This window comes from Sciurus carolinensis, chromosome 3 (assembly GCF_902686445.1).
Source record: "Sciurus carolinensis chromosome 3, mSciCar1.2, whole genome shotgun sequence".
NCBI classification, from domain to species: Eukaryota; Metazoa; Chordata; class Mammalia; order Rodentia; family Sciuridae; genus Sciurus; species Sciurus carolinensis.
The window spans coordinates 77,795,709-77,819,514 of NC_062215.1; the positions used below are offsets into that span (position 1 = coordinate 77,795,709).

General features: G+C 48.7%; 1 protein-coding gene across 3 annotated transcripts in view; it reads left to right on the forward strand.

Moving 5' to 3' along the window:
* Positions 1–20,398, forward strand: part of Tfcp2l1 (transcription factor CP2 like 1) — a 63,412-nt gene extending 43,014 nt beyond the window's left edge. For 2 of the 3 annotated variants that reach the window (XM_047546998.1, XM_047547000.1), the window contains 8 exons: positions 49–140; positions 670–718; positions 799–892; positions 3,072–3,162; positions 3,962–4,065; positions 6,243–6,385; positions 11,233–11,284; positions 12,549–20,398. In XM_047546998.1, coding sequence (XP_047402954.1) covers positions 49–140; positions 670–718; positions 799–892; positions 3,072–3,162; positions 3,962–4,065; positions 6,243–6,385; positions 11,233–11,284; positions 12,549–12,895 — 972 coding nt within the window. In that variant the 3' untranslated portion in view covers positions 12,896–20,398. The remainder of the gene's footprint in view (positions 1–48; positions 141–669; positions 719–798; positions 893–3,071; positions 3,163–3,961; positions 4,066–6,242; positions 6,386–11,232; positions 11,285–12,548) is intronic. The other variant, XM_047546999.1, reaches the window with a different exon arrangement.
* Positions 20,399–23,806: the final 3,408 nt, after the last annotated feature.

Genomic DNA, 23,806 nt, shown 5'->3' on the forward strand with positions numbered 1-23,806 from the left:
TGAGAACTATTGACCTCCATTCACACAGCTTTGTCTCTCCTCCCACAGTGCTCTCCATGGCCTGACGTGGCTTACCAGGTGAACAACGCCCCATCCCCAAGCTACAATGGCTCTCCCAACAGCTTTGGCCTCGGTGAAGGGTATGTCCCACCTTTGTCTCTGTGGGTCCCTAGAACAAAGATGGGTGTAGGAAAAAAAAAAAAAAAAAAGATGGTATAGGTTCCTTTCTCCAACTCTTCTCCTTTCCATAGCCTGGCATCTGCCTGGGTTTCAGCATGGTTAGTTGCCTCGGCAGTCACAACCACGTTAGGTTTTGTACAACTTTTTGAGCTCTGTGCTGGTGTGTGGTGTTGGGGGCGGAACCTTGGGCCTCACTCATGCTAGGCAACTGCCCTTCACTGAGCTTCCTGCTTATGGTTCTCTGACTCAGGAAATTCTTCTTTGCTTTCTTTCTGTTTTTTCAGTGCTGGGGTTCTTGTGCATGCTAGGCAAGTATTCTACCACCGAGCTACACTCCCAGTCCCTGACTCAGGGAATTCTTGGGTCATATCATTTAAAACAAGGCCCACACCTGTCAGGATATAAGCACCAGGCTAGGTGGTGGGACCTTCGCCCCATCCCGGATGCTCCCTTCCTCCCTCCTCATTGCCTCTCCATTTTCCATTGCAGCAACAGCTCGCCAACCCACCCAGTGGAGGCCCTGCCCATGGGCAGTGACGTAAGTGTACACGGGGCTCTCAGGCTGGGGGTCCCTTTGTGGGCTCTGAGCGGCCATCCTAAGGCCTCTGTCTCCCGCAGCACCTGCTCCCGTCAGCCTCCATCCAGGATGCCCAGCAGTGGCTGCACCGCAACCGGTTCTCGCAGTTCTGCCGGCTCTTTGCCAGCTTCTCAGGTGAGCAGCTCCAGACTGTGCTTGAGATCCCACAGGCATCTGGGAAGCCACTGTCCAGGACCCGTCCTGGGCCCCTGCAGGACTGGGGCTGTGCCTGCGAGATGTATAGTAGCATGGGTTCCTTCTTTCTCTCGTTTGACTTTGGGCCAAAGGCTAGAGAAATGCCCTGCTGCCCACATGAGATGCTGCTTCTGGAAGGTTTTAGTCAGGGGTGACTTTAGGGTTCTCTTCAGGTACTTTATCTAGATCCCTCATCTGCAGGTGTGTGGGCTCTGGCCTGCCCAGGAAGAGCCCACTCAGCCAAGGAGGGTGCTGTGTACTTGGCTAGTCTTCATTGTACCTTTCCTACCAAAACTCTACTGTCCTGAGCCATGACCTGGGATTTTGGGGTGAAGCATAGGTGAGAGGGAAGGCTGGTTTGTCCTTCTTTAAAAGGTTTTTTGAAGGCCCAACTGGTGGCCCTCAAGCAGGAGTCCTGATCCAGCTGCTGTGGTTCTAAAGATGAACTGAGCAGTGAGCCTTGCCACTCAGCAGGGTCCACCCAGTGACTGGGAGTAAAGGTCTGGCCCTAGCTAGAGCAGTGTGGCAGTGGAAGAGAAATGGAATCCACTCATCTTTCAACTCAGTGTCTCTAAGAGCCTTCTTATGTTAGGGGTGGAGGGTGCAAGGAGGGTCAGACAGTGACCGTGTCCTCAGGGGCTGGCAACTTTGAGTCAGTGCAGATCCGTGAACCGCCTGCCCACCTCGGTGCAGTGCGGCATGTCTGTGCTGGGGTAGGGGTGGTCAGGGGCGGACCCTGACCTGGGCTGGGTGGGGGAAGGGAGAGGCTCTTTCTGAGGTGTCCTTGAGCAAAGGCTAGACAGAGGGGCAGGATGGAGCCAAGTGGTCACTGGGGGAAGTTTTCCAAGCAGAGAAAGTGCAAATACTGCAAGGTGGGTGCCTCCCAGAGTGGTCATGCAGAGGAGCCAGGAGACTGGTGCAGAGTGGACTCAGAGGCTCTGAGGTCTGAGGGGTGCAGGCGGGCTGGGCCTCTGGTATAACAGTAGAAGTACTTTGGCTTTTACTTACTCCCAGTGGAAAGGAAGCCATTATGCCAGCAGAATTGTACCTGACAGTGTCGGATCGTTGCAGGAGTCAAGGGATGGGAATTGGCTTCTAGTATACCTTGCCCTTGGAGAGTCCAGTTGGGCACTGGGACCTAGGAGACCCTGTGGGCTTTGAGCATGGCACAGCCCTCATGCCATGCTAGCTGTCTTACTAACCTGCCATTCTCTGTTCCCATGAGACACCTGCCTCTGTGCATGCCTTTAAATGTGGTGGTGGGACTGTACGTGGACACAGCACTTGGGGAAACACTTAGGCATTATCTGCCAGAGCCAAACATGCATGCCCATGACCCAGCAGACATGCCACGTGCACTGACCAGAGACACACAGAAAAGTGTTTCATGGAGCCTTTCCCTAGCAGCCCCAAGCTGCAAGCACCCCAAAGCCCATCAACAGAGAGTGAATACTTGAATTATGGTACAGTCGTGCAATAATCCATGCATCATAATGGACCCAAACAATCTCTGTGCTAAACTCAAATGAGATCTGGAACATGACTTGGAGGGAGGGAAGCCTGTGCTAGAAAAGTACCTGTGGTTCAATTCCACTTCCATGAGCTTCAGAGAACAAGCAAAGCTGGGTTAGAAGTCAGGGTAGTGGTTCCCCAGTGGCAGGGGAGTGGCTGTCACGAGGCTGTGGGTGGCTGGTAACGTTCTGCCCCTTGGTCTGTGCAGGTCCCTGGCTGTGTTCAGAATGTCAGCCTCCAGTGAGCTGTATACTAATACACAGAAGCATGCACGTGTAATCAATGCCCACATGCTGATAAAATCTGTGCATGTAGATTAATGTCCATAAAAAGTACAGAGGGAGGGGGCAGACAGGCCTCAGCAGGCAGGACCTATTGGCCTCCCCTCTGTGCGCTTTTGTGAGCACCAGCTTTTCCCTTCGTCTCGTGGGCTGTGGTCTTCTGCAGTTGTTTAGCTCTTTGCTGTTTCTCTCTGTGGAGTGTCAGGTGCCCATCAGGGGTGAGGCCAGCTCTTCCTCCTCCCCCAGCTCCAGTGTGGAGTCCAGGCGCTCAGAGATGGAGCCCTCCCTCTGTGACCCACATAATGGGCAGCCCATTTCCCTGCTAGGTGCTGACCTGCTGAAGATGTCCAGAGATGATCTGGTCCAGATCTGTGGTCCTGCAGATGGGATCCGACTCTTCAACGCCATCAAAGGCAGGTGGGTGTTGGTTTCTCAGGGAAGCTAATTGGAGGCTGTGGCTCAGCCTGGTATGGCAGGAAGCCCCTGTCTCATCCTCTTAAACTTTGCAGATAGTCCAGCTGGTGGGAAAAGGGGTGGGACAGGCCTTCCCACAGTGTGGGGGCAAATGCAGGAGGAGGTCCTTCAGGGAGGGCAGGGGAGTGAGTCACTGCCAAGGACTCGCAGTCAGCCGCAGCAGTCCCTGCCTGGCAGCCATACCCTTTTCTCCATTTGACTCCAGCCTCTGGATCCGACCTTTGGCCACTTCCTGGGTTCTGGGATGTTTGCATGGTCCTGGTTCAGAGCTGTATCCCTCTGAGGGGAGCTGTGGACTAGGGCAGGGCAAACGCCACTGCCACATATGGTTTTCAGAAGGGACTCCAGAGCAGTCTGTCCTATAGAACTTACCCCCACATTTGGAATATTCTGCAGCTGTGCTGACCAGTCCAGGAGCCACTGGCCATGTGGGGCCCTGGAGCTCTGACCTAATGAGACAGTCCAACTTAATTTTAAACTTTATTCAACTTTAGCACACTTTATTTGTTTTTCTGGTGCTGGATATCAAACCTGAGGCCTCGAGAATGCCAAACACACTCTCTACCACTCAGCTACGTGCCGAGCCCTACACTGAAAATTTCCAAGGCATTCTGCATCCTCACCACTATCTTTCTTCCTCTAAGTTCTTCCTGCTGCAGGTTCTACCCAGTGTTCTAGAACATTCTAGACCACTGGAGTTTGGTCCATCATCCGTGCCATTTATTTCTCCTCCTCCTGTCAGGAATGTGAGGCCCAAGATGACCATTTATGTCTGTCAGGAGGTGGAGCAGAACCGAGCACCTTTACAGCAGAAACGGGATGGCAGTGGAGACAGCAACCTATGTGGTGAGTTGTGGGAACCATAGTCCGGACCCAAATATTCAGGCCCCGCAGCCTGGCTTCTAAGCCAAGCCCCATCCTTGCCTCTGTGTTTTTGTTAAGTGTCCAGGCCTTGTCCCCTGCCTTTCAGCTGTTAGTCTCTGAAGGACAGACTCGGACTCCATGCATGGATAAAGGGTGGTCCAATGTGTTGCCTGACCTCACAGCTGCCCTACAACTTGGGGGTCATCCAGTGAACATTCCAGGACTCGGGAGGTGTCAGGTGATCTCAGGTCTTGCTTCCATAGAGTGGCAGAGTCAGGATTTGCACTCAGGATTGCCCCTGCTAGAGCCTCTCGTCTCCCCAGGATGCTCCCCAAATGGCTTCTGTGCAGAGCAGGTGGTGACAGTCCCTCCCAGGCCTCTGCTCGCTGTCCTACCTCTGAGAACTCATGGCCACCTTCAACTGGGGCAGCAAAGGCCAGTGAGCTAAGGTTGTGAGGAATGGTGTCAGCCTAGAATCCTTCTAGTTCTTTCTGGCTGGTGGTCTGATTGTTTTAGGAATAAAATCAGGAAAAAAATGGAACTGGCTCTGAAAAGTTTAATACATTTCAACTTTAAGAAAAAAAGGCAGTACCATTAGAATTTGGTTCTAAAAATGCATCTCAGAAATGAGACATGGGGTTCTTACCTGGTATGTTAGTCCTGGAAGGGATGTTAGGCAGTCATCCCATTCTCTTGACAGGATCGGACGGTGGCTCTGCCTCTCTGAAATCCTGGGAAAGCTGTCTGTTGTGTGGCTGTAACCTTGAGCCTCTGCCACCCTTGCTGAGAGCCACCTGTGTGTGCTTTTAAAATACTGAGCCCCTGTTCAGGTCTTCTGGACCAAGTGTTCCTTAGTTAAAGGAGAAGTTTGGGCTGGATGCAGTGGCACACATCAGTAGTCCCAGCTACCAGGGAGGCCAAGAGAGGAGGATCTCAAGTTCAAAGACAGCCTCAGCAATGGAGTCAGATCCCATCTCAAAATAAAAATAAACTGCACTACTGCTGTGTAGTGCAGTGATAGAGCACACCTGGATTCAAACCCCACTACTGCAAAACAAAGAGAGAAAGAAAGAAAAAAGTGAAGGAAACTTTAAGTATAATCCAGTTGTGTTTACTTTTGAAGAACTCAAGGCTCCTTAAAGTTGAATAATCCACCCCAATTTGTCCCTGGAGCTTGCCCCAGCTAGTTTAGGGTTTGTCTAAGGAAGCATTTGAGCATCCCTGTTGCTTGGGCTGAGCATGGTTCTCCACTAGGAAGGGAAGGGCAAGACCTGTTCTCTTCTGCTAGCAAGAAAAAACTGTCTTTGTTTTTCTCTTTTCCAGTACTGGGGTTGAAACAGGGGTACTCTACCACTGAACCCTTTCTTTAATTTTGAGATTCCACCTTGCCTGCCAATAAGTATCTATATTTATTTATTTATTTATTTATTTTTTGTGGTGCAGGGAATTTGAACCCAGTGCCTTGTGTTTGCGAGGCAAGCACTCTACCAACTGAGCTATATCCCCAGCCCCACAACAAGTATCTTTAAATGTCACTCTGCCATCCAAGCCGTCCAGTAACCTTCTTAAACAGTGGGAAAGCCGGGCACAGTGGCACATGCCTGGAATCCCAGAGATTCTGGAGGCTAGAGCAGGAGCATTGAAAGTTCTAGACCAGCCCAGCAACTTAGCAAGGCCCTGTCTCTAGTTGAGAGAAAAAATAGGACTGAGGATGTGGCTCAGTGGTAAAGCACCCCTGGGTTCAATCCCCAGTACCCCCCTCTCACCCCCATCCCCGCTAAAGTAAAGGAAGACCATGGGAAGAATGGGAAAGGCTACAGGGCCGCCTCCACCTCCCAAAGCAGAGTGCGAATCTAACCACACGGCAGAATCACCTCATGCTCCTCCAGCCTGCATCCCCAACTGGATGTCCCTGGGTCTTAGGTGAGTCCAGGAAACTCCACTTCACATAAAGTGCCCCGAGAGACTGAAACGGGCATTAGGAGCCAGGGCCCGCCTGTTCCCCTGTAATGGATCTCACCTGCGCTCTTAGCCATGGCTTCCTGGCACGTTCCCATCACTCAAACGAGCTGATGATCTCAGGATGGGGCAGTCATAGGCAGGCCCACGCTAATTTAGCAACCACTTAAAAAGAAACTCCTTGCCTCCTCCTCCTGCAGTGTACCACGCCATCTTCCTGGAAGAGCTGACCACCCTGGAGCTGATTGAGAAGATCGCCAACCTGTATAGCATCCCCCCGCAGCACATCCACCGCATCTACCGGCAGGGCCCCACGGGCATCCACGTGGTGGTGAGCAACGAGGTGAGGGTGCCCCTTAACCGGCCCTGGAGGCTGGGCTTTGGACTTCCAGGAGGAGCCCCAGGACCCCCATGCCATGAACGTCTCCCTCGGGGCTTGCCGGGGGCCCACAGGTTTCGCTGCATGCCACCTGCTGCCAGCTGCAGGGGCTGTGCTGCCGGGTAGCCGCGCCTTACGCCAGCCTTGGCTGGCCGCCCCGCAGGAGCCAGGGGCACAGACTCCACCCCTCCCTTCATGGTGCTGTCTCAAAGGGGTGGCAGCCCCTGGGGCAAGCCCCAGGAGAGGCGAGCGGGATTTGGGGTTGGGTGGGAGCAGCGGTGGCTATGGGAGATGAGAACAAAAGCCTCCGCTAAGTGATAAAGTGCCTTGGCCTCCCTGGGTCTGTCCCCTGCCACAAGGCTTGTGCCACAGAGGGGGCTCAGGTATGGAACAGGTCCTTTGGGAGTTGTGCCCCCTGATGACTGAGGGAGTCTTGAACAGGTTGCTGACAGTTTAGGCAGCCTTGCACATTGTAAAACTGTGGGGTTTAGGATCGCTCTATCCTGCGCCACCCTTCTAAGTAATTTTTTTTGTGTGTACTTGTGTGTGAACTCAGGGGTGCTCTACCCCTGGACTACATCCCCAGCCTTTTAATTTTTTTGAGACAGAATCTTATTAAGTTACTGAGGCTGGCCTTGAACATATGATCCTCCTGCCTCAGCCTCCCAAGTTGCTGGGATTACAGGCACTGTCACCACGCCCAGCTGCTTCTAAATAATAATAGTAACAAGTGGCACCGCCTGTGGAATGGCATGTTAATCATCTTTCTGTTCCTGTAGCAAGTACCTGAGATAATCAGCTTGCAAAGGGAAGGCCTGTTTGGGCTCACGGTGTCAGGTGTTTCAGTCCATGGTCAGTTGGCTCTGTGGCTTTGGGCCTGTGGTAAGGCAGCCATATGGTGTACAACTGAGGAGGCTGCTCACTTCAAGGCAACCGGAAGCAAAGAGAGAGAAAGAGGAGGGACTGGGGTCCCAGTATCCCTTTGAAGGATACCCCCAACGATGTCCTAACTTCCTCCCAACAGGCCCCACCTCTCAACAGTGCCACAGACTTCAGATCAAACTTCCAACACATGGGCCTTTGGGGACTTCAAGATCTGAACTCCAGCAAGTGCTTACTGTATTGGGGCTAGTGTTGTGCGTGTTCGTGTGGTTGCTCATTTAACCCTGGCTGCCTCCCTATGAAGTGGGTGCTATCATTGAATTTTGATAGGAAACCCAGGCCCCCAGAGACTAATGACTCCAGGTGGCACAGGTGGAGCGATGGTGGGAATCCAGCTAACAGTTGCAGAGTCCGAGCAGCGAGCCAGCAGGCGTGGGACCCTGAGCCCCTGGCTCAGTCACCAGAAGACCCAGGTCAATTCTGGGAACTCTGAATCCCCAGTGTAGAGGATTATAGAGGAAACTGGGTACTGGAGTAGTGGTTGGGACTTTGAAATGGGACTGGTGTCCCTCCTGCCTCCTTGTAGCCGAGCCACCTCAGGGAAATGTATGTGAATTCTTTAGCCTCAGTTTCTGCATGTGCAGAATTACACCCGCCAGACAGATTGTGGATAAAACAAGAGAACAGTGGAGGCGCCCGGAGACACTAAGTCAGCCGCGGACCTTCCAGTGGGGCACGTTCGTGGTGGGCACTCGCCTCTCGGCAAGATCTTCCAGACTTGGCAATGTATAAAATGTTCTTAAATGACCTCTGTGAAGCTGTCGGGGATGTCCTCTTCCTTCTTGTCATTACAACTGTAGAGCCCTTCAGTGACCACGAGTTTCATCTCAGTCCTGGAGGTTGGCAAGAGTTTTTTTTCTTCCTTTCTAATTAGAAAATAATTCATAACTAGTGTGAAAAGTCAAACCGAAGAGAAATGAAGAAGGCAACTGAAAAGCCCTCCTCTTCCCCATTCTCTTTTTCTGGAGGGGTTGACATTAGGTTTGGTGTGATTCTACCAGGTGATTGTGTGTGTGTGTGTGTGTGTGTAGATAAGTATGGGCTTTTAAAACACTCAACTGTACATTTATCTGCCACTTGCTATGTTAGTCACCAATTCAAAATTCCTTCTGTATCATTACATTCAAATCAAATGCAGCTAATTTTTATCCCCATTTTACAGATAAGAAAACTGAGGCTCAGAGTTCCTGATCTGAGAGCTTTTTTGAGACTAGCCTGGAAGGTGAAGTACCCCGAGCAGTGGGCAGTTGTAGTGGCGTGGAAGGTGTATCAACTTAGTATTTCTGAGTGAATTTTTTTTTGTGAAGACAGAAGGCAAGAATGTGGGGAGCCCTTGCAATTTCACAGGTCCCTGAGGAAGTTCTTCCCTGGCTTGCCCCATGCCCTCAAGAGTAGGCAGTTAAGCAAGTGAAGCAGAGAACAGGACTCAAATGCCACCTTGGCTAAGTAGGTGATTCTTATTCCCCAAAGTCTCCTTGCCTCTTAACCCTGAATCAATTGGAAACCTCTGGTTCTTAATTGCCCAGAGCGCTAGAGGTGACTTGACCAGCCGCGGAGCCGGCCGCGGGGTGTAAGGGTGCTTAATTAAACAGGAGAGTTACTTATTAAGCCCATGTGGGCTCTGCATACCCAGGTGGTTGGCCTGCCAAGAGTCCTAGGTGGAACAGGCGGCAGTATAGAATAAATGTACTTCACGCATCATTAGATCCTGCAGGGAGGGGCAGGGGTCGATAGGTGGATGGATTTGCAAGATTTGAGGCAATAATCCAGAGCAGGTGATAAAATGTAGATGCATTTTTTTAAATTTAGAAAGGGGCTCTGCTATTTTGGGGTGTGTGTGTGTGTGTTGTGTGCATGTTTTTATATATATGTGTGTGTGTTTGTATATACATTAAGATTTAAATGTATATTGTGAAATACAGCATACATATGCAAAGAGTTCATAAGACTTAATTGTGCTGCTATTACGTCTGCATTTCTCTGCACTTTGGTTACTAGAGTATTAGAAGTTCCTTTGGGGCTTATTTCATATCCACGCCTCACCGGCTAATATGAATTTTATATTAATCACTCCCTTGTTCCTTCTTAACATATAACTTATTTTTGCCAATTTTAAAACTTTGTGTAAATGGAATAATAGTGTATTCTTCTGTGATTCTTTTTTCATTCTACATTATATCTGAGCTTCACAAAAGCTGAGGTGCATCGCTGCTGAGCATTGAGCTGCTGAACAGCATATGATTAGATCCCAGTTGGTTGGCTGTTGACTGATGTCAGGACTGGCTCGAGTTGTGTTTAAAATTAGAGACAGCGCAAGTGTAAACATTCTTATGCATGTTTGGTATACATACTTAGGTGTTTATCTAGGGCACATGCCTGATAGGAGAATGCTTATGGTCATTTCCACTAGATCACATGAACGGTTTTCTGAAGGTTCATACCCCTATCCGTAGCAAATGCCATTGTTCTACATCCTGATACACAGAACACACACACACACTGGGAATTGAACTCTACCATTAAGCTACATCCCTGGCCCTTTTGTATTTTGTTATTTTTGATAACAGGGTCTCATTGAGTTGCCCAGGCTGGCCTCAACCTTGCAGTCCTCCTGCCTCAGCCTCCTGAGTCTCTGAGATTATAGGTGTGAGCCACCATGCCCACCTCTGGTTAATATTTTTAATCATCAAAACAGCCCTGTTTTACAGATAAGGCCATGGAGACAGGAAGAGAGAAAGACTCGGCCAGGGTCACTGGGGAGCTAATCACAGTGAAAACACCAGAGAAATGACTTGTGAGTCACGGTTAGCTTTCTGCCATGTCTGCAGACATAGGGAACAGTAAGCCTCCGATTTTGTTCTTGACCACTGATACACAGATACTGCTAATTGCCAAAGGCTTCTTTTTTTAAAAATTTTACAGTCGTGGGCCACTAAAACAACAGGATACCTTCTAAGAAATGCTTTGTTAGGCGGTTTCGTCATGATGTGAGCATCCTAGGTTGCTCATTGGTGAGCATTCACACAAGCATAGGTGGTGGACGTCAATCACTGTACAGGGCTCTCCATGCGATAAAATAATGCAATGAACTCGCTGTATGGGGCTGCTGCTGGCATAACAGTAGTTTGTTTTACAACAAACATTTTTTTTTGATAAGTAGAAATACAATCTTTAATAACAACAAAAATATTGTATAGTAAATACATAAACCAGTAACATAATCATTTATTATCACCATCCAGAATTATGTGCCGTATATAATTGCATACACTATACTGATAGCGCAGTAGGCTGTTGAGCCCAACATCACCACAAACACTCGAGTCGTGTTTTGCCACCACATTGCCATGGCTATGGCACCACTCGGTCATAGGAATACAGGAATGTTTTGACTCCATTCTAATCTTATGACCCCCACGCATTGTGCATGTGGCCCACTATTGACGGAAATAGGGTCGTGCGGTGTGTGGCTGTGTTTAGTTTTCTATCTGTTGCTGTTACACACATGCTCCTCCCTGTAATGAGTACATTACAGAGAGTGGAAGTCCCCGTAACTCAGAAAAAGCAAAACAAGTACAAACAGACCAGACCCACAGCCCCATGTGAAGTGGCCACCTCTCGATTCCCCTCTGGGCTGCTTTCCATCCTTTGTGGGCGAGGCTCTGTTACTTAAAATTGCAAGCGTGGCACACGTTGATTCTGCATCATTCCCGCCACAGTGATTGTTCTGGTGTCACCATGTGCCTGCATTTGTGTGGACACGGCAGCGATGTCACTTCTGCAGCTGAGTGACTGGGCTCCCTGTCACTGGGCCTTTTCTTGTCATGCGCTCATCCTTGAGGGAACATCTTCTCTCTTTTGCCTTACAGATGGTGCAGAATTTCCAAGATGAATCTTGTTTTATCCTCAGCACATTAAAAGGTAAAGTCCCTCCTACCTCGTCTAATTGGAGCCTGTGTTTTGCATCTCTGGGGGCACGTGGGGTGAGGGAGAGCTGGCTGGAGGGCTGCGCCTGTTGCACAGCGCCCCTCCAGAGGCGACTACCTGCAACAGCCTTCAGAAAAAGAAACAAACTTCCTCGGAGGCAGCCCTAGCAATGCCAGAACTAGTGAGACTGGCTTCTAAGTCACTTCTGAAGGGGAAACTGGGGGCCAGCAATTTGTTTTCCATGAATTCGGTGCTGAGTGGAAGCAAGCTGTGTTTGAGTTTATTCCTAATAAGTCTCCAGGAAACCCAAGCATGGCATGTGGTGGCAGGTGGAATGGCTGTGGCCTTGGAGGGGCAGCACGAAGACCCACCTGAGCCAGGTGTCCTGAGAGGACATCAGCATGCCCACTGTCTGCTGCGAGACAAAGCCTGTGTGCCAGGAGCATGCATTTATTCATAAAAGGCAGAGAAAGAGCTGCGGTGGCTTTCCTTGGGGCCGGGAGGGTAAGCGGATGGGCTGTCAGAATCAAGCCCTATGCCTGGGTCACGGACCCCGATCTGTGATGAGGCCTCTTCCCCAGTTGTTCTGAGGACCTAGCCTGTGTTAGTCTGCTTTCCATGACTGTGACAAAATATCTGAGATACCAATGTAAAAGGAGGAGTTTATTTGGCCCACAGTTTTGGAGGTTCTAGTCCACAGTTGACTGATCCTGTTGCTTTTGAGCCTGTGGGAGCACACAGTGGTGGGGTGCTCAGAGTAAGCTGCTCACCCATGTTATGTGGGAGGAAGGGGAGGGGCTGGGTTCTTCAAGAACAAGCCCCCACTGACCTGACTCCTTCCTATGCCAGGTCCCATCTTTTGAAGGGGCCACCACCTCCCAGTAGTGTCATGGGCTGATGCTCAAGCCTTTAACACATGGGCCTTTGAGGAACATCTAAGATGCAAATGCAGCACAGCCATTGAGAGCCAATGGACTTGGGAACCATAACACCCCTTTTTTAACCATAGTTTATCCAAAGCCTCTTTGGACATAGGTGCTTTTGTCCTTGGACCTAGGGCTAAGTTTGAAAGGTCCATTGTCAAGAAGAAACTAGATAAATACGTGCCAAGGCATGTGCTAAAATCCTTACTTCTGTCAGGACACTTTGCTTTATGTGACCTTATTTTGATGGTCTCTGCTGGTACACTCGCACCATGCCCTTTGGCACTTCCAAATACTACAACACTGAACCTTTCGTTACTGTGAAACATGCCCAGTGTCTCTCTCTTGCAGCCGAGAGCAACGATGGCTACCACATCATCCTGAAATGTGGACTCTGAGCCGAAGTAGGACACTCACCTGCTCCCAGCCCCTTGGATGTAGAAGTTGCACCACTGTCAGCTCCAGGCTCGCCGGGAAAGCTGAGGCGAGGAGAGTTCCTGCCTGGCCCATGAAAGCTACAGACCATGAAGCCGCAGAAACTAGTGGACACAAAATCTGGCACGCAGAAAACCAGAGGCTCCTTTCTTTCCTTTCCTCTTGGCCTCCAGCTTTTGAATGGTTCCTTGTGTTTTCTCTCAACCCTGATGTTCTAAAAAGGCAAGCGGTGGGGCACCTTCTCTGAAACCCCAGGCCTCTAAGTCCGAGGCTCACTGGGTACCTTGGTGCCACCTGTATTGATCCCTTCTGACCACTCTCCTGCCCCCAGTGAAAGCTCTGCCTCACCCCTACGCTCTCCTCTTTCTCAGGTAGCTGGCTTCTTGGCTGGCACTGCTGATTTGTTGGGGGAGGTGGCCCCATTCTTCTGCCTTCATGTCTGCTTCCCTTATCAGTGACCCCAGCAGCATCTGCTTCCCCTGTTCTTGAATGAATTGGTGGGAGTGGGATTATTCTCTGCCTTCTGCCTCTTTCCCCTTCTTGTTTCTAAAGTGTTGCAGCAAAGCCCAGAGGGAGATGCACTCACGTCTGTGTTGGCACAGTAGACTCCACAATATGTGTGTGACCAGTCTCACAGATGCTAATCCTGAGGCCTGCCTGTGATTTGGAGGTGGGAGCGGTGGAATAGAATGATTCTTCCCAGGTAGATCCTCACAAGTAGAGAAAGAATAAGAACCAAATGATTCTTCTTTTTGCTACTTTGGTGTAATTTTGTTTCCTAAGCAATCATGGGTAAGGAGGTCTAGGAAATTATAATTCCATTCTATCATTAGAAGACCTTGATCATCAAAATTCCAGGACCTTTAAGATGGACTGGCAAAATCCCATTGAGAGGAGAGAAGACCTTGGTTGGTCTGAATTTTTCATGTTTCATAGGGACAATGTATTTTCTGTGAGGGACCTTCATTTAAATTTTTATCCTTTTTAATTTGTAGGGAATATGTTTAGGAATCCATTGGAATGGTTGGATTATCTTAAAATATGAGAGATTGGAGTATCAGTGACTTTGGTAGAGTCAGGATTTAGTCTTTGCCTTTCTTCTGTTCCTGTGATCTGTACCAACCCAGGGCTTTAACTCTGTGATAATTTAGGTTTACCTTCCAAGCCAAGGTGAGCCCTGTGAGCCCCAGAGTAGCATTTTACAGCTTCTCTAATAGAAATTTTGTAGAATATTGGAAATAATGGAACAATTGAATAATGGAAATTTTGTGGAATTTTGTGCTAGGCTCAAAGACTGTCTGAACCTGGCAGATATTTTTTTTTTTTTTTTACAGATGGGGAAATTGAGGCCCAGAAGGGCAAAGCCACCTGTGTGATATCACACAGTGATAGAGAAATGATATAAATTTATCATACAAGCCAGGACATTTCTGAGAGTGGGACTCTGTTGATACTTTTGGGGACAGTGGCTATGCTATTCCTAGAGTGAAAACAGGTTCCTGATTCCTTTTCCTTTTCTAAGCGAAAGAGAGGAGTGGGTTAACAGAATCATTGAGATACCATTCACATACTATATAGTTTACCCATTGATTCTGTGGTTTTCACAGAAATCACAATCAGTTTTTAATATTTTGTCACCCCCACCAAGGAAACCCTATGTCCTAGACTATCACTGCTCAACTTCTGCACATTGGGGAAACCATGACTATACTTTTCTATATAGATTTACCTATGCTGGATACCCTGTATATGGAATCATATAATGTGATCTTTTGTGATTGGTTTCTTTCACTTAGCATAATGCTTTTTAGGGTCATTCATGTTGGGCATGTATCAGTACTCTTTTTGAAATACTAAGCATCAAACCCTGGACTTTGCACATGCTAGGTAAGTGCTCCGCCTCTGAGCTATACCCCCAGTTCATTACTTCCTTACTTTCTATTGCTGAATAATTTTTCAGTATGTGGATATTATTGCGTCTGTCAGTTGATGGACATTTGGAATGTTTCAGATTTTTTTGTAATATGAATAGTGCTGCTATAAACATATTTGTACAAGTTTTTATGTAGACATGCATTTCTTAGGGAAATTTACATAGGAGTGGAGTTGCTGGGTCATAATAGTAACTGTGTTAAACTTTTTGAGGAACTGCCAGGCAGCTGGACCATTTTACATTCCCACCTGCAGTGTCTGAGGGTTCCAGTTTCTCCACATTCTCACCAACACTTGCTGTGATGTCTTTTTTCTTATGGTATCCTAGTAGGCATGAAGTGGTACCTCATTGTGGTTTTGATTTGCATTTCCCTGATGGTTAATGATGTGGAGCATTTTTTTACATGCTTATTGGTCATTTGTATATCTTCAGAAAAATGCCTGTTGAAATCCTTTGCCCATTTTTGACCTAGGTGTCTTTTTATTATCAAGTTGTATAAGTTATTGGTATATTCTAGAGACAGATCCTTTATCAGATACAGGATTTGTAAAAAAATCTCTTCATCCTGTGGGTTGTTTTCCCTTTCTTAGTTATGTCTTTTGAAGCACAAAAGTTTTTAAAATTTGGATGATATCCAAGTTATCTATATTTTTTTTTTTTTTTTTTTTTGCTTCTGCTCTTAGGTCATCTCTCAGAAACCATTGCCTAATCCAAGGACAGGAGAAACTTATCTATATTTTCTTCTAAAAAATTTCATAGTTCTAATTCTCTTAATGATCTTCGATTCATTTTTAGTTAATTTTTGTTCATGATATGAAGTAGGGGTCCATCTTCGTGCTTTTGCATGTAGTTATCTACTTGTCCCACCTGGTTGGTTGGTTTCCATGGAATTGTCTTGGCGCCCCTGCTAACAATCCTTAACTTTTACTAGATCTTTCTGGAGCATGATTCTGAAATTGGGAAGCTCACCTTTCCCCTTCTCAATCTGTTTGGCTCCCAACGTTTACAGCTGCCTTCCTGTTCTATTCTTACCACCTCTCTTTACCTGTCTCACAATATTGGATCATACCACTCTTATATTCTGCCATCTTTGGCAGAACATATTCTGCCATGTTCCAATACCACATCCTGGTCCTATGGATGATCCTAGACTAATCATTTCCTTTTTGAATCATGAGGAAACTGAGTTACATGGAAGTAGAATAATTTGCTCTAAGACATACTTCTCATTAATGGGAGAACCAAGACTGGACCATTTTGGTCTTCTGACTTTAGCCCTTCAGTGTGTCTGTGGTTGCCATGCCTAAGTGATGCCACTACCCAGACCAAGTGACGGCAGGCCAAATTTTAATTCTAAAAGAATGTTGTAGGTTGATATTTTTAATTAACTTCAAAAGAGGTCCTAATAAAGGTCTGTCACCTGAAGTTTGCCGTTAGTAGAGTCTTCCATTTTCTGACATGCTCATTGTCATCTGCTCTTCTTGCCTTCTAACGATTATAGTTAAGTCTTACAGTTTACAAGGGAAGAGAAAATGATAGAGTACAAATGGTAATTTGGTACCAAGATGTCTTTCCCCCCTAATAGTTAAGCAACTTATCCTTTCCTTGGGAGTCAGATAAGCTACAATGGTAGGTTTTATTTCTCATTTCATTGGAGTACAGAAAAACCATTGCATTTCCATTCCTGTCCAGTGTCTTTCCTTGAGCTCCAAATTCAGAGACTTGGACCTGCAGGGCCTGCATCTCCCTCCAAGGACTTCCCACCACCCCTGCCATGTATTCTAGGCCATGGTTTTCTTGGCAGTGGAAGTATGTTAGTCAGCTTTATGTCACTGTAACCTAAATACTTCACAAGAACAAACTTAGAGGAGGAAAAGTTTATTTTGGCTCAAAATTTCAGAGGATCAGTCCATGACCAGCCAGCTCCATTGCTCTGGGTCTGAATATCATGGCAAAGGAAAGCTGTCAGCTCATGGTAGCCAAGAAGCAGAGAGAGGTAGTATACACAAGGAGCCAGGAATAAGATATAATTCCCAAAGACACCCAAAGTGATCAGCTTCCTTCAGCCAAGCACCACCTGTCTATAGTTACCACCCAGTAGTATTCAAATTATTAATCCTTCAAACAGATGAATCCACCAATGAGGTTACAGCTTGTAGAATCTAATAGTTTCACCTCTGAATATTCTGGCATTGTCCAACACCAGCTTTTTATGTAACACCTCATATATTCAAACTGTAACAGACAGCAAAAATGAAGATACAAGCATGTACTCATCTCATGGCCCAGGCTGAGTTCTTCACTGTTAGACCAGCATGCTTACTGGGCAAGCATTTTTTTTTTTTTTTTTTTCCAAAGTTGAAATAAACCTTTCCCTGTTTAGTAGGTTGTCCCTTTACCATGAAGAGACTGAGCCTATTGAATGGAGCAGCAATAGGATTTGTTAGGGGAAAGGACAGGATGGGGTGGCAAGTTCCAAGTCCTGCTTGGGATCCTAAGCAAAGGTCAGGCATTGCCCTAGTGACCTCTTGCCCAGGCAGCCTCGGGGCCCTTAAGCAGAGCTGTTAACCTAGAGAGGGCTTTTCCGGGAACAAGCTGGAGCTGAGCAGCATGTCACACACAAGTTTCCAAGTCCAGTGTTGCTCCGGGGGCTGGCCTCAGCAACTGTGGTTCTGAAAATCATTAACGAGTTGATGAAATAAATGGAAAAGGCTCCTTTGCTGTCGTCAGAACAGGGAGAAAGGCCCAAGCAAGGCTCTCAGAGAAGGTGGAAAAGCTGGGACTGAGAGTGGGGGAGGGGAGGGAAAGGGAGGGGGTTACATGTTGAACGATGAACTCTGAGATGCAGAAGGAGGATCAGGGCACCAGGAGTCAGGGGTCCTGGGCTCAAACCTGTGCTTGGCATGAGTGTATCTGTCTCTGCTTTAGAATGCAGGCTGGGTATTCCGTGGATGGTATAATTCATTGGTATAGAACTTGACCCTGGGTTCCATCCTCAGAACAACTGGGGGAAAAAACACAGGGTGGGAGACATTGAAGTCTGTGCAGGCACAGTCACAAGGCGAATCCGAGGGGTGCCAGGGTTTTCCTCATTGTCCACTTATCAAAATCATACAATGGGCCAGGCCAAGGCAGGAGGCGTTCAGGTTCAAGGCCAGCCTTGGCCACTTGGCCAGACTGTCTCAAAATAAAAAAGGGCTGAGGATATGGCTCTGTGGTAGAGTGTTCCTGGGCTCAGTCGCTGTAGCAAATACAAAAACAAAAGCATACAATGGGCAGGTGACCTTCGTGTGTGCTTGTCCTAGGTGAGCAAGGAGCATGGTGCCACCAGTGCTCAGGGTGGCGGGCACCGTGACATGAGTCGTGTCTTCCCCGTCTCATCTTTAGAAATCCACTCTAACTCCCACCTGTTGGCCTGCTTACCAGTCCCCCCAGGTGTCCCCAGCAGCTGCATCATGTGCACGGGTCTGGTTGTGTGTGACCTGGCTCTCGGGTCCCTGAGCGAGCTGTGCCGCTGGCTGCCATCCTGAGTGCAGACCCACCTTTTCATTAGGGGAACGCAAGCCTCCTGGGAGCCAGCTGATTCCCTTTCAATCTTGTTTTAAAGTTTTTAAATGTTTTATCTGTTCTGAGTAGTTATATGTGATAGTAGTGCATTTTGACACATCATACATAAATGGAGTATAATCTCTCATTCTTCTGGTTGTACCTGATCCCTTTCAATCTAGAACATTCCTAAATGGGTGTGCTGTTGTGGTAGTTGGAGGGATCCCCGTCCTAAGTTGGCTCTTTGGGGACTGAAGTGGATGCTAGGTAGCTGGCACCCCGAGGAGGTCTCTGCACTGGTCTCCACACTTCCTCCTGGCAGACGCCTCCCCCTCAGCTTGTACACTCTGGGCTCTTGCTAGGCGTGTTGGCCAGTGGGAAATGTTTGTACCTTCCCTCCGATTGCCCCTCTCCCTTTTCATTGCTCCTTGGGGCCAGAGCAGCTGGCCTGAGGGCCAGTGATGTGCTGGTCAGAGTGATCCAAGTCTCCTTCCTGGGGTCCTGCCAAGTTTAACAGGAGCGCTCCCGAGACCCCCACTAGACTTCTGGCCCTCCCTGCAAAGGCCCCTCCAGGCTTCCCTCCCCCCACCTCTGTGGTAACAGCTGACAGATCCTGAGTTGGGGTCATCAAACTACTCCCTCTCCAGAGGACCACAGTGTGAATAGGTCCTTGTGTCCTCACCCTGAGAAGTGCCAGGTGAGCTGCAGAGGACAGGGAACCCTTGTGTCATGGGACCTTCATCAAAGAGAACTGTGTAATCAACCCCAGTCCCTATGGTCCAGTGTCACCATTACCAGCCTCTGCCTACTCTCCCATCGGTGGTAAATGCGGGGAAACCCAGCTCTTCACTTTTGCCATTGATTTGATGATCAGGAACTTTGTCTTTGAACCCAATTAAGGGAAATGCTAACCCTCCCCCGCTTCCCTGCACGCACACACAAAAAATCCTTTCTCATTTCTCATTAGTAGTCTTTGATTACAACCCCCCCCCACAATTAATATATTTTGAATTACATCAAAAAAACTATGGAGGGTTGGGGGTCTAGGGGTGAGAGTACTTGACTAGAATATGCGAGACCCTGGGTTCCATCTCCAGCACTGAAAAAGTAAATTGTGGAAATTTGGTTTCTCTTTGTGCCAATATAATACCTCTTGTCTCTTAAAACCTATGATATTTACTCTAGCCCTTTATAGAAAACATTTACTAGCCATTGAACTAGACAAATTACATTCTCTGAGATTATTTATGGTCTCAGATGTTAAGGATTATTTTAAATAAACTATTTTGCACAGGCTTAGAGGCAGGAGATGCAGTTTCTGGATTCCCCTGGCCTGTTGTGTGTCTTACTTCCTGTGTGGACGGGGAGCCCTCTTTGAAGGGTCTGGTCCTCCAGCTGGCTCCTGTAGTGTGTGCTCCCCTATCCACAGGAATACAGAGGCCTTGGCTTCCCCTCTTTCCCCGCAGCTCCCAAGTTTCTGGAGACCTTCTTGACCTTGGGCCTGGGTTCCCTGACCACAGTCCTAAGGTTTGATTCGAGGAAAGGGCTTTGCGCTGATCGTGGACTGCTGAATTGCCGAGGGTGGTGGTCTCCTGAGCTGGTCACTGGAGTGCTTCAGTCCTGGGAGGGGACAGCCTCCAACTAGTGCCTGGAGTTTAAAGGACTGGTTAGCTTCTCCGGGCCTGCAAATGCTTCCCTACATGTCTTGCTGCTCTGCCTGCTTATTTTGGCCTCAGTAGGTGACCACAAGGGCAGCTCCCTGGCCTGGCCTGGACCTGGGTTTCTAGGGCTGCTCTTGGTGGTTGAAGAGCCTTGGTGTGGAGTGGTGTGGCCCCATCATGCAGCAGGGCAGTCCCTGTCTCCCAAGGCTTGTCCACGCTTGAGGACCCCTCAGGTCTGCCCTCCACTCCTCAGGTACAGACAGCTCTGTGCAACCTGGGCCTCCATTACTAACATAGGTAGTAGCAGCCTCTACGGCTGGCCCCTTGGGGACCAGCCAGTTACTGTTTCTTTAATGTTCTTGTATTTAATGTGATTTCTTTGTTAGTATGTATCTTGCCCACCTTCTTCCAGATCCAGTGATTCTTTTCTAAAGGTGGTGGGGGTGTCTTGGGGTGGCTCAGATGGGTGTGAGTGGTTATGGGGGAGGAGGCCATTGGGATCTAAGTTGTCATGCTGCCCTATTGTTTTTGTACCTGAAATAAAGCATATTTTGCACTTGTTACTGTACCTACCGACTTGCAGGAGAGAAATCTGAATGTGGGGTCTGTACTTGGGTCAGAATGCAAATAAAACTCATTTGTAAGAAACCCCTGTGGCTCAGGCCTCCAGTTCTTTTGCTTATTGAATTGGGGTTAAACATGAAAGTTGCCAACTCACCTTTTTTTAGGTGTACGACTGGGTGGCATTAAGTCACTTGCGTTGTGCAATCCTTGCCATTCACTGCTAGGGCTCTTTTTCCTGGCAAAACCGAAACTCTGCACCCATCAAAAAATAACTCCCCCTCCCCAGCTCCTGGCAACCACCATCGACTTCTGTCTCTATGTGTCTGATGACTCTCGGTAGCTCATTGAAGTGGAATTGTACAGTATTTGTCTTTTTGTGTCTGTCTCAAGATGCAGCATCTGTCAAAATCCCCTCCCATTTTTAAGGCTGAATAATATTCTATTGTGTAACCAGACCACACTTTATTCTTCTATCAGTGAACACTTGGGTTGCTTCTACCTTTTTTTTGGTGGGAAGGTACACTCTGATTGCCCCTGGACCCAAGGCACTTAACCACTGAGCCACATCCCCAGCTCTTTTTTATATAAACAGGGCCTTGCTAAGTTGCTGAGGCTGGCTTTGAACTCAAGATCCTCCTTGCCTCAGCCCCCCAAGCTGCTGGAATTATAGGCATGTGCCACTGTACTTGGTCTGCTTCCACCTTTTAAGATTTGTGAATAATGCTGCAACGTGTATGACTGGGCAGATATCTCTTCAAGACCCTACTTTCTCCAGGTGCAGTGGCGCATGCCTGTAATCCCAGTGTTTTAGGAGACTGAGGCAGGAGGATGGCAAGTTTGAGGCCGGCCTCAGCATATTAGAGAGAACCTGTCTCAAAATTTTAAAAAGGACTGGAAATGAAGCTCACGGTAAAGTGCCCCAGCCGCAATTCCCAGTACAAAAAAAAAAAAAAAAAAAAAAAAAGACCCTGCTTTCAGTTAGTTTGATTGTAAACTTGGATGTGGTCTTGCTGGATCATAGGTAATTCTTTTTTTTTTTTTTTTTTTTTTGCGGTGCTGGGGATTGAACCCAGGGCCTTGTGCTTGCACTCTACCAGCTGAGCTATCTCCCCAGCCCCATCATGTGGTTTTCCACAGCAGCCACCTCAGGGTTCCATTTCTTCACATCTTCTCCAACACTTGTTATTCTCTACCTTGTGTTTTGTGCGGGGAATGGAAGCGGGCATTGCTGAGGCTGGGCAAGCGCTCTGTCAGAGCCACACGCCAGCCTGTCTTAGCAGCCGCCCTAACTAGAAAAACATAGGTCTTTGAAGCGTGATCAGCATGCTGCCACCCCAGCCCCTTGCCGCCTCCTGCTGGGGCCAGGGCTGAAGCCTCTTGACCACCCCCACACCATCAGCCTGGAGTCCCTTCCATGCGCTCCCATCCCCTGCCCTGCTCAGAGACCTTCCTACCCAGAACACGCCTGTGCCGGGCTTGTCTGCCCCTCTCCCGTCCCCACTGTTTCATTCCAATCACCTGTGCCCCGAGTCCCAGCGATGGCGACCCCTGACGCGAACTGCACTCTGGTAAAGTCACCCTCTCCTCTTGACTTGCCTGCATGTCCCCATGAGAGGAGCAGAGACTGTGCAGGCTGGGAGGCTTCAGGTTAGACTCTTGGATCCCCTGCATCCTCCTTGACTCTCAGTCTTCTCATCTGTGAAGCAGAAATGCCACCTGCCTTGCACATTCGGGGTGCTGAGGTGAGCACAGGCCAGCACGTGATGAGGCAGGGGCCCTGAGGTGGCTGGTGTTTTCCAGAATCCCATAGTAGGCCACTGGAGCTAATCAGGACGCCATGGGAGGTGGGTGTGGCCAGAGATGGGGTCGGATAACCTAGGATTCTCGGGGTTCTCAGGGCCGCAGTACACACCCACGTATTAGGAGTTTCCTGAAACAATACTTGGACTCTCTTTTTTCTTTAGAAATGCAGGTCCTGGCCTGCCAAGGTGACTTCCTGCCCACTGTGGCTCTGCCCTGCCCTTTGACTACACTGACATGGGGCCTTGGTGGCCAGGTGGGTGTGCGGCTGTGCCCTGAGCCCTGCGGATGGTGCCCCCTCCCCCTGATCTGTGCTCTAGGCGCAGTCGGAACAGCATTGGCCATCCTGGATTTGAGAAGGAACCCGATGGTGTCATAGTCCGTTCTGCACGCCAGAACAAAAGTACCACAAGCTGGGTGACATAAACCACAAGAATTTATTTCTCACGGTTCTGGAGGTTGAGAAGTTCAAGATCAAGGCCCCAGCAGATTCAGTACCTGGTGAGGATCCACTTCCTGGTTCACAGAGGTGCCCTCTCAGTGCACGCTGGCGTGGTGGAGGGGAAATGACCCCCTGGCCTCTTTCGTCAGGGCACTCACCCCATTCCCACGGGCTCCCCTTCATGACCTCGTCACCTCCAAAGGCTGGCCTCTCCACTGTGGCCTTGGGGGATTCCGAGTTACCTCGTGAATTTGGAGGAACACCCATTCAGTGTGCAGAAAAGGGCATGTGATCTCCATAGAACGAGGGAGCTTGTCCGGGCCCCGGGAGTTTTCCTGCTCCTCCTGCCTTTCTTTCTGCCGGGGTGCTGGCTGCACAGTCGCTAACCCCAGGGAATCCAGACCTGAGCCAGAAGGCCTAGGAGCAGGATGGTGTGTAGCATGGGGCACCCATGCTCTAAGCTGAGGTTAGAGTGCCGATGCTCTGCAGTGGGCAGGTCCTGGCCGGGGAGCCCGCTGAGGCACCGGCTGTAGTCCGGCTGCCTCTCCAGGGTTAGGAGCAGAGCCTCACTGCAGGACATGGGCACCGAGCTTTCAGGATCAGATGAACGAGACGGCTCATTTTTGGGCAGCAGGGTGTGGTGCTGGGTTCTCAAACTGCCTTAGAATCTCCTGATCATGGTTCAGCAGATGCTGGCCCCCATCCAGAACTTTGGACTTTTCAGGTCTGAGCTGAGAATCTGTATCGCTGCAAAGTTCCCAGGCCATCATGTGAATGCTACTAGTTGAGAGTCCACACTTCGGGGACCCCTGGGGTAGTGGCTTGGCTTCAAGTTTGGTTCCTGGCTTTGTGACCTTGGGCAAGGTTACTTCTCTGTGCCTCACTTTCCTCAACCCTAAAATGGGACTAATACTTACACCTGCGTGGTTGGGATTGTTACAGGACTAAATGAGTTTAAAGAGTTTTGAATAGCCTCGGCACACAGCAAACCGTAATAGGCAAAGTTTTTTGTCTTTGTTTTGATATTGAGGATTGAACCCAGAGGTGCTCTACCACTGAGCTACATCGCCAGCCTTTTTATTTATTCATTATTTATTATTTTTGGTACTGGGGATTGGACTTAGGGGTGCTTATCCACATAAACCACATCCACAACTCTTTTTATTTTTTATTTTGAGACAGGGTCTGACTAAGTTGCTGAGGTTGGCCTCA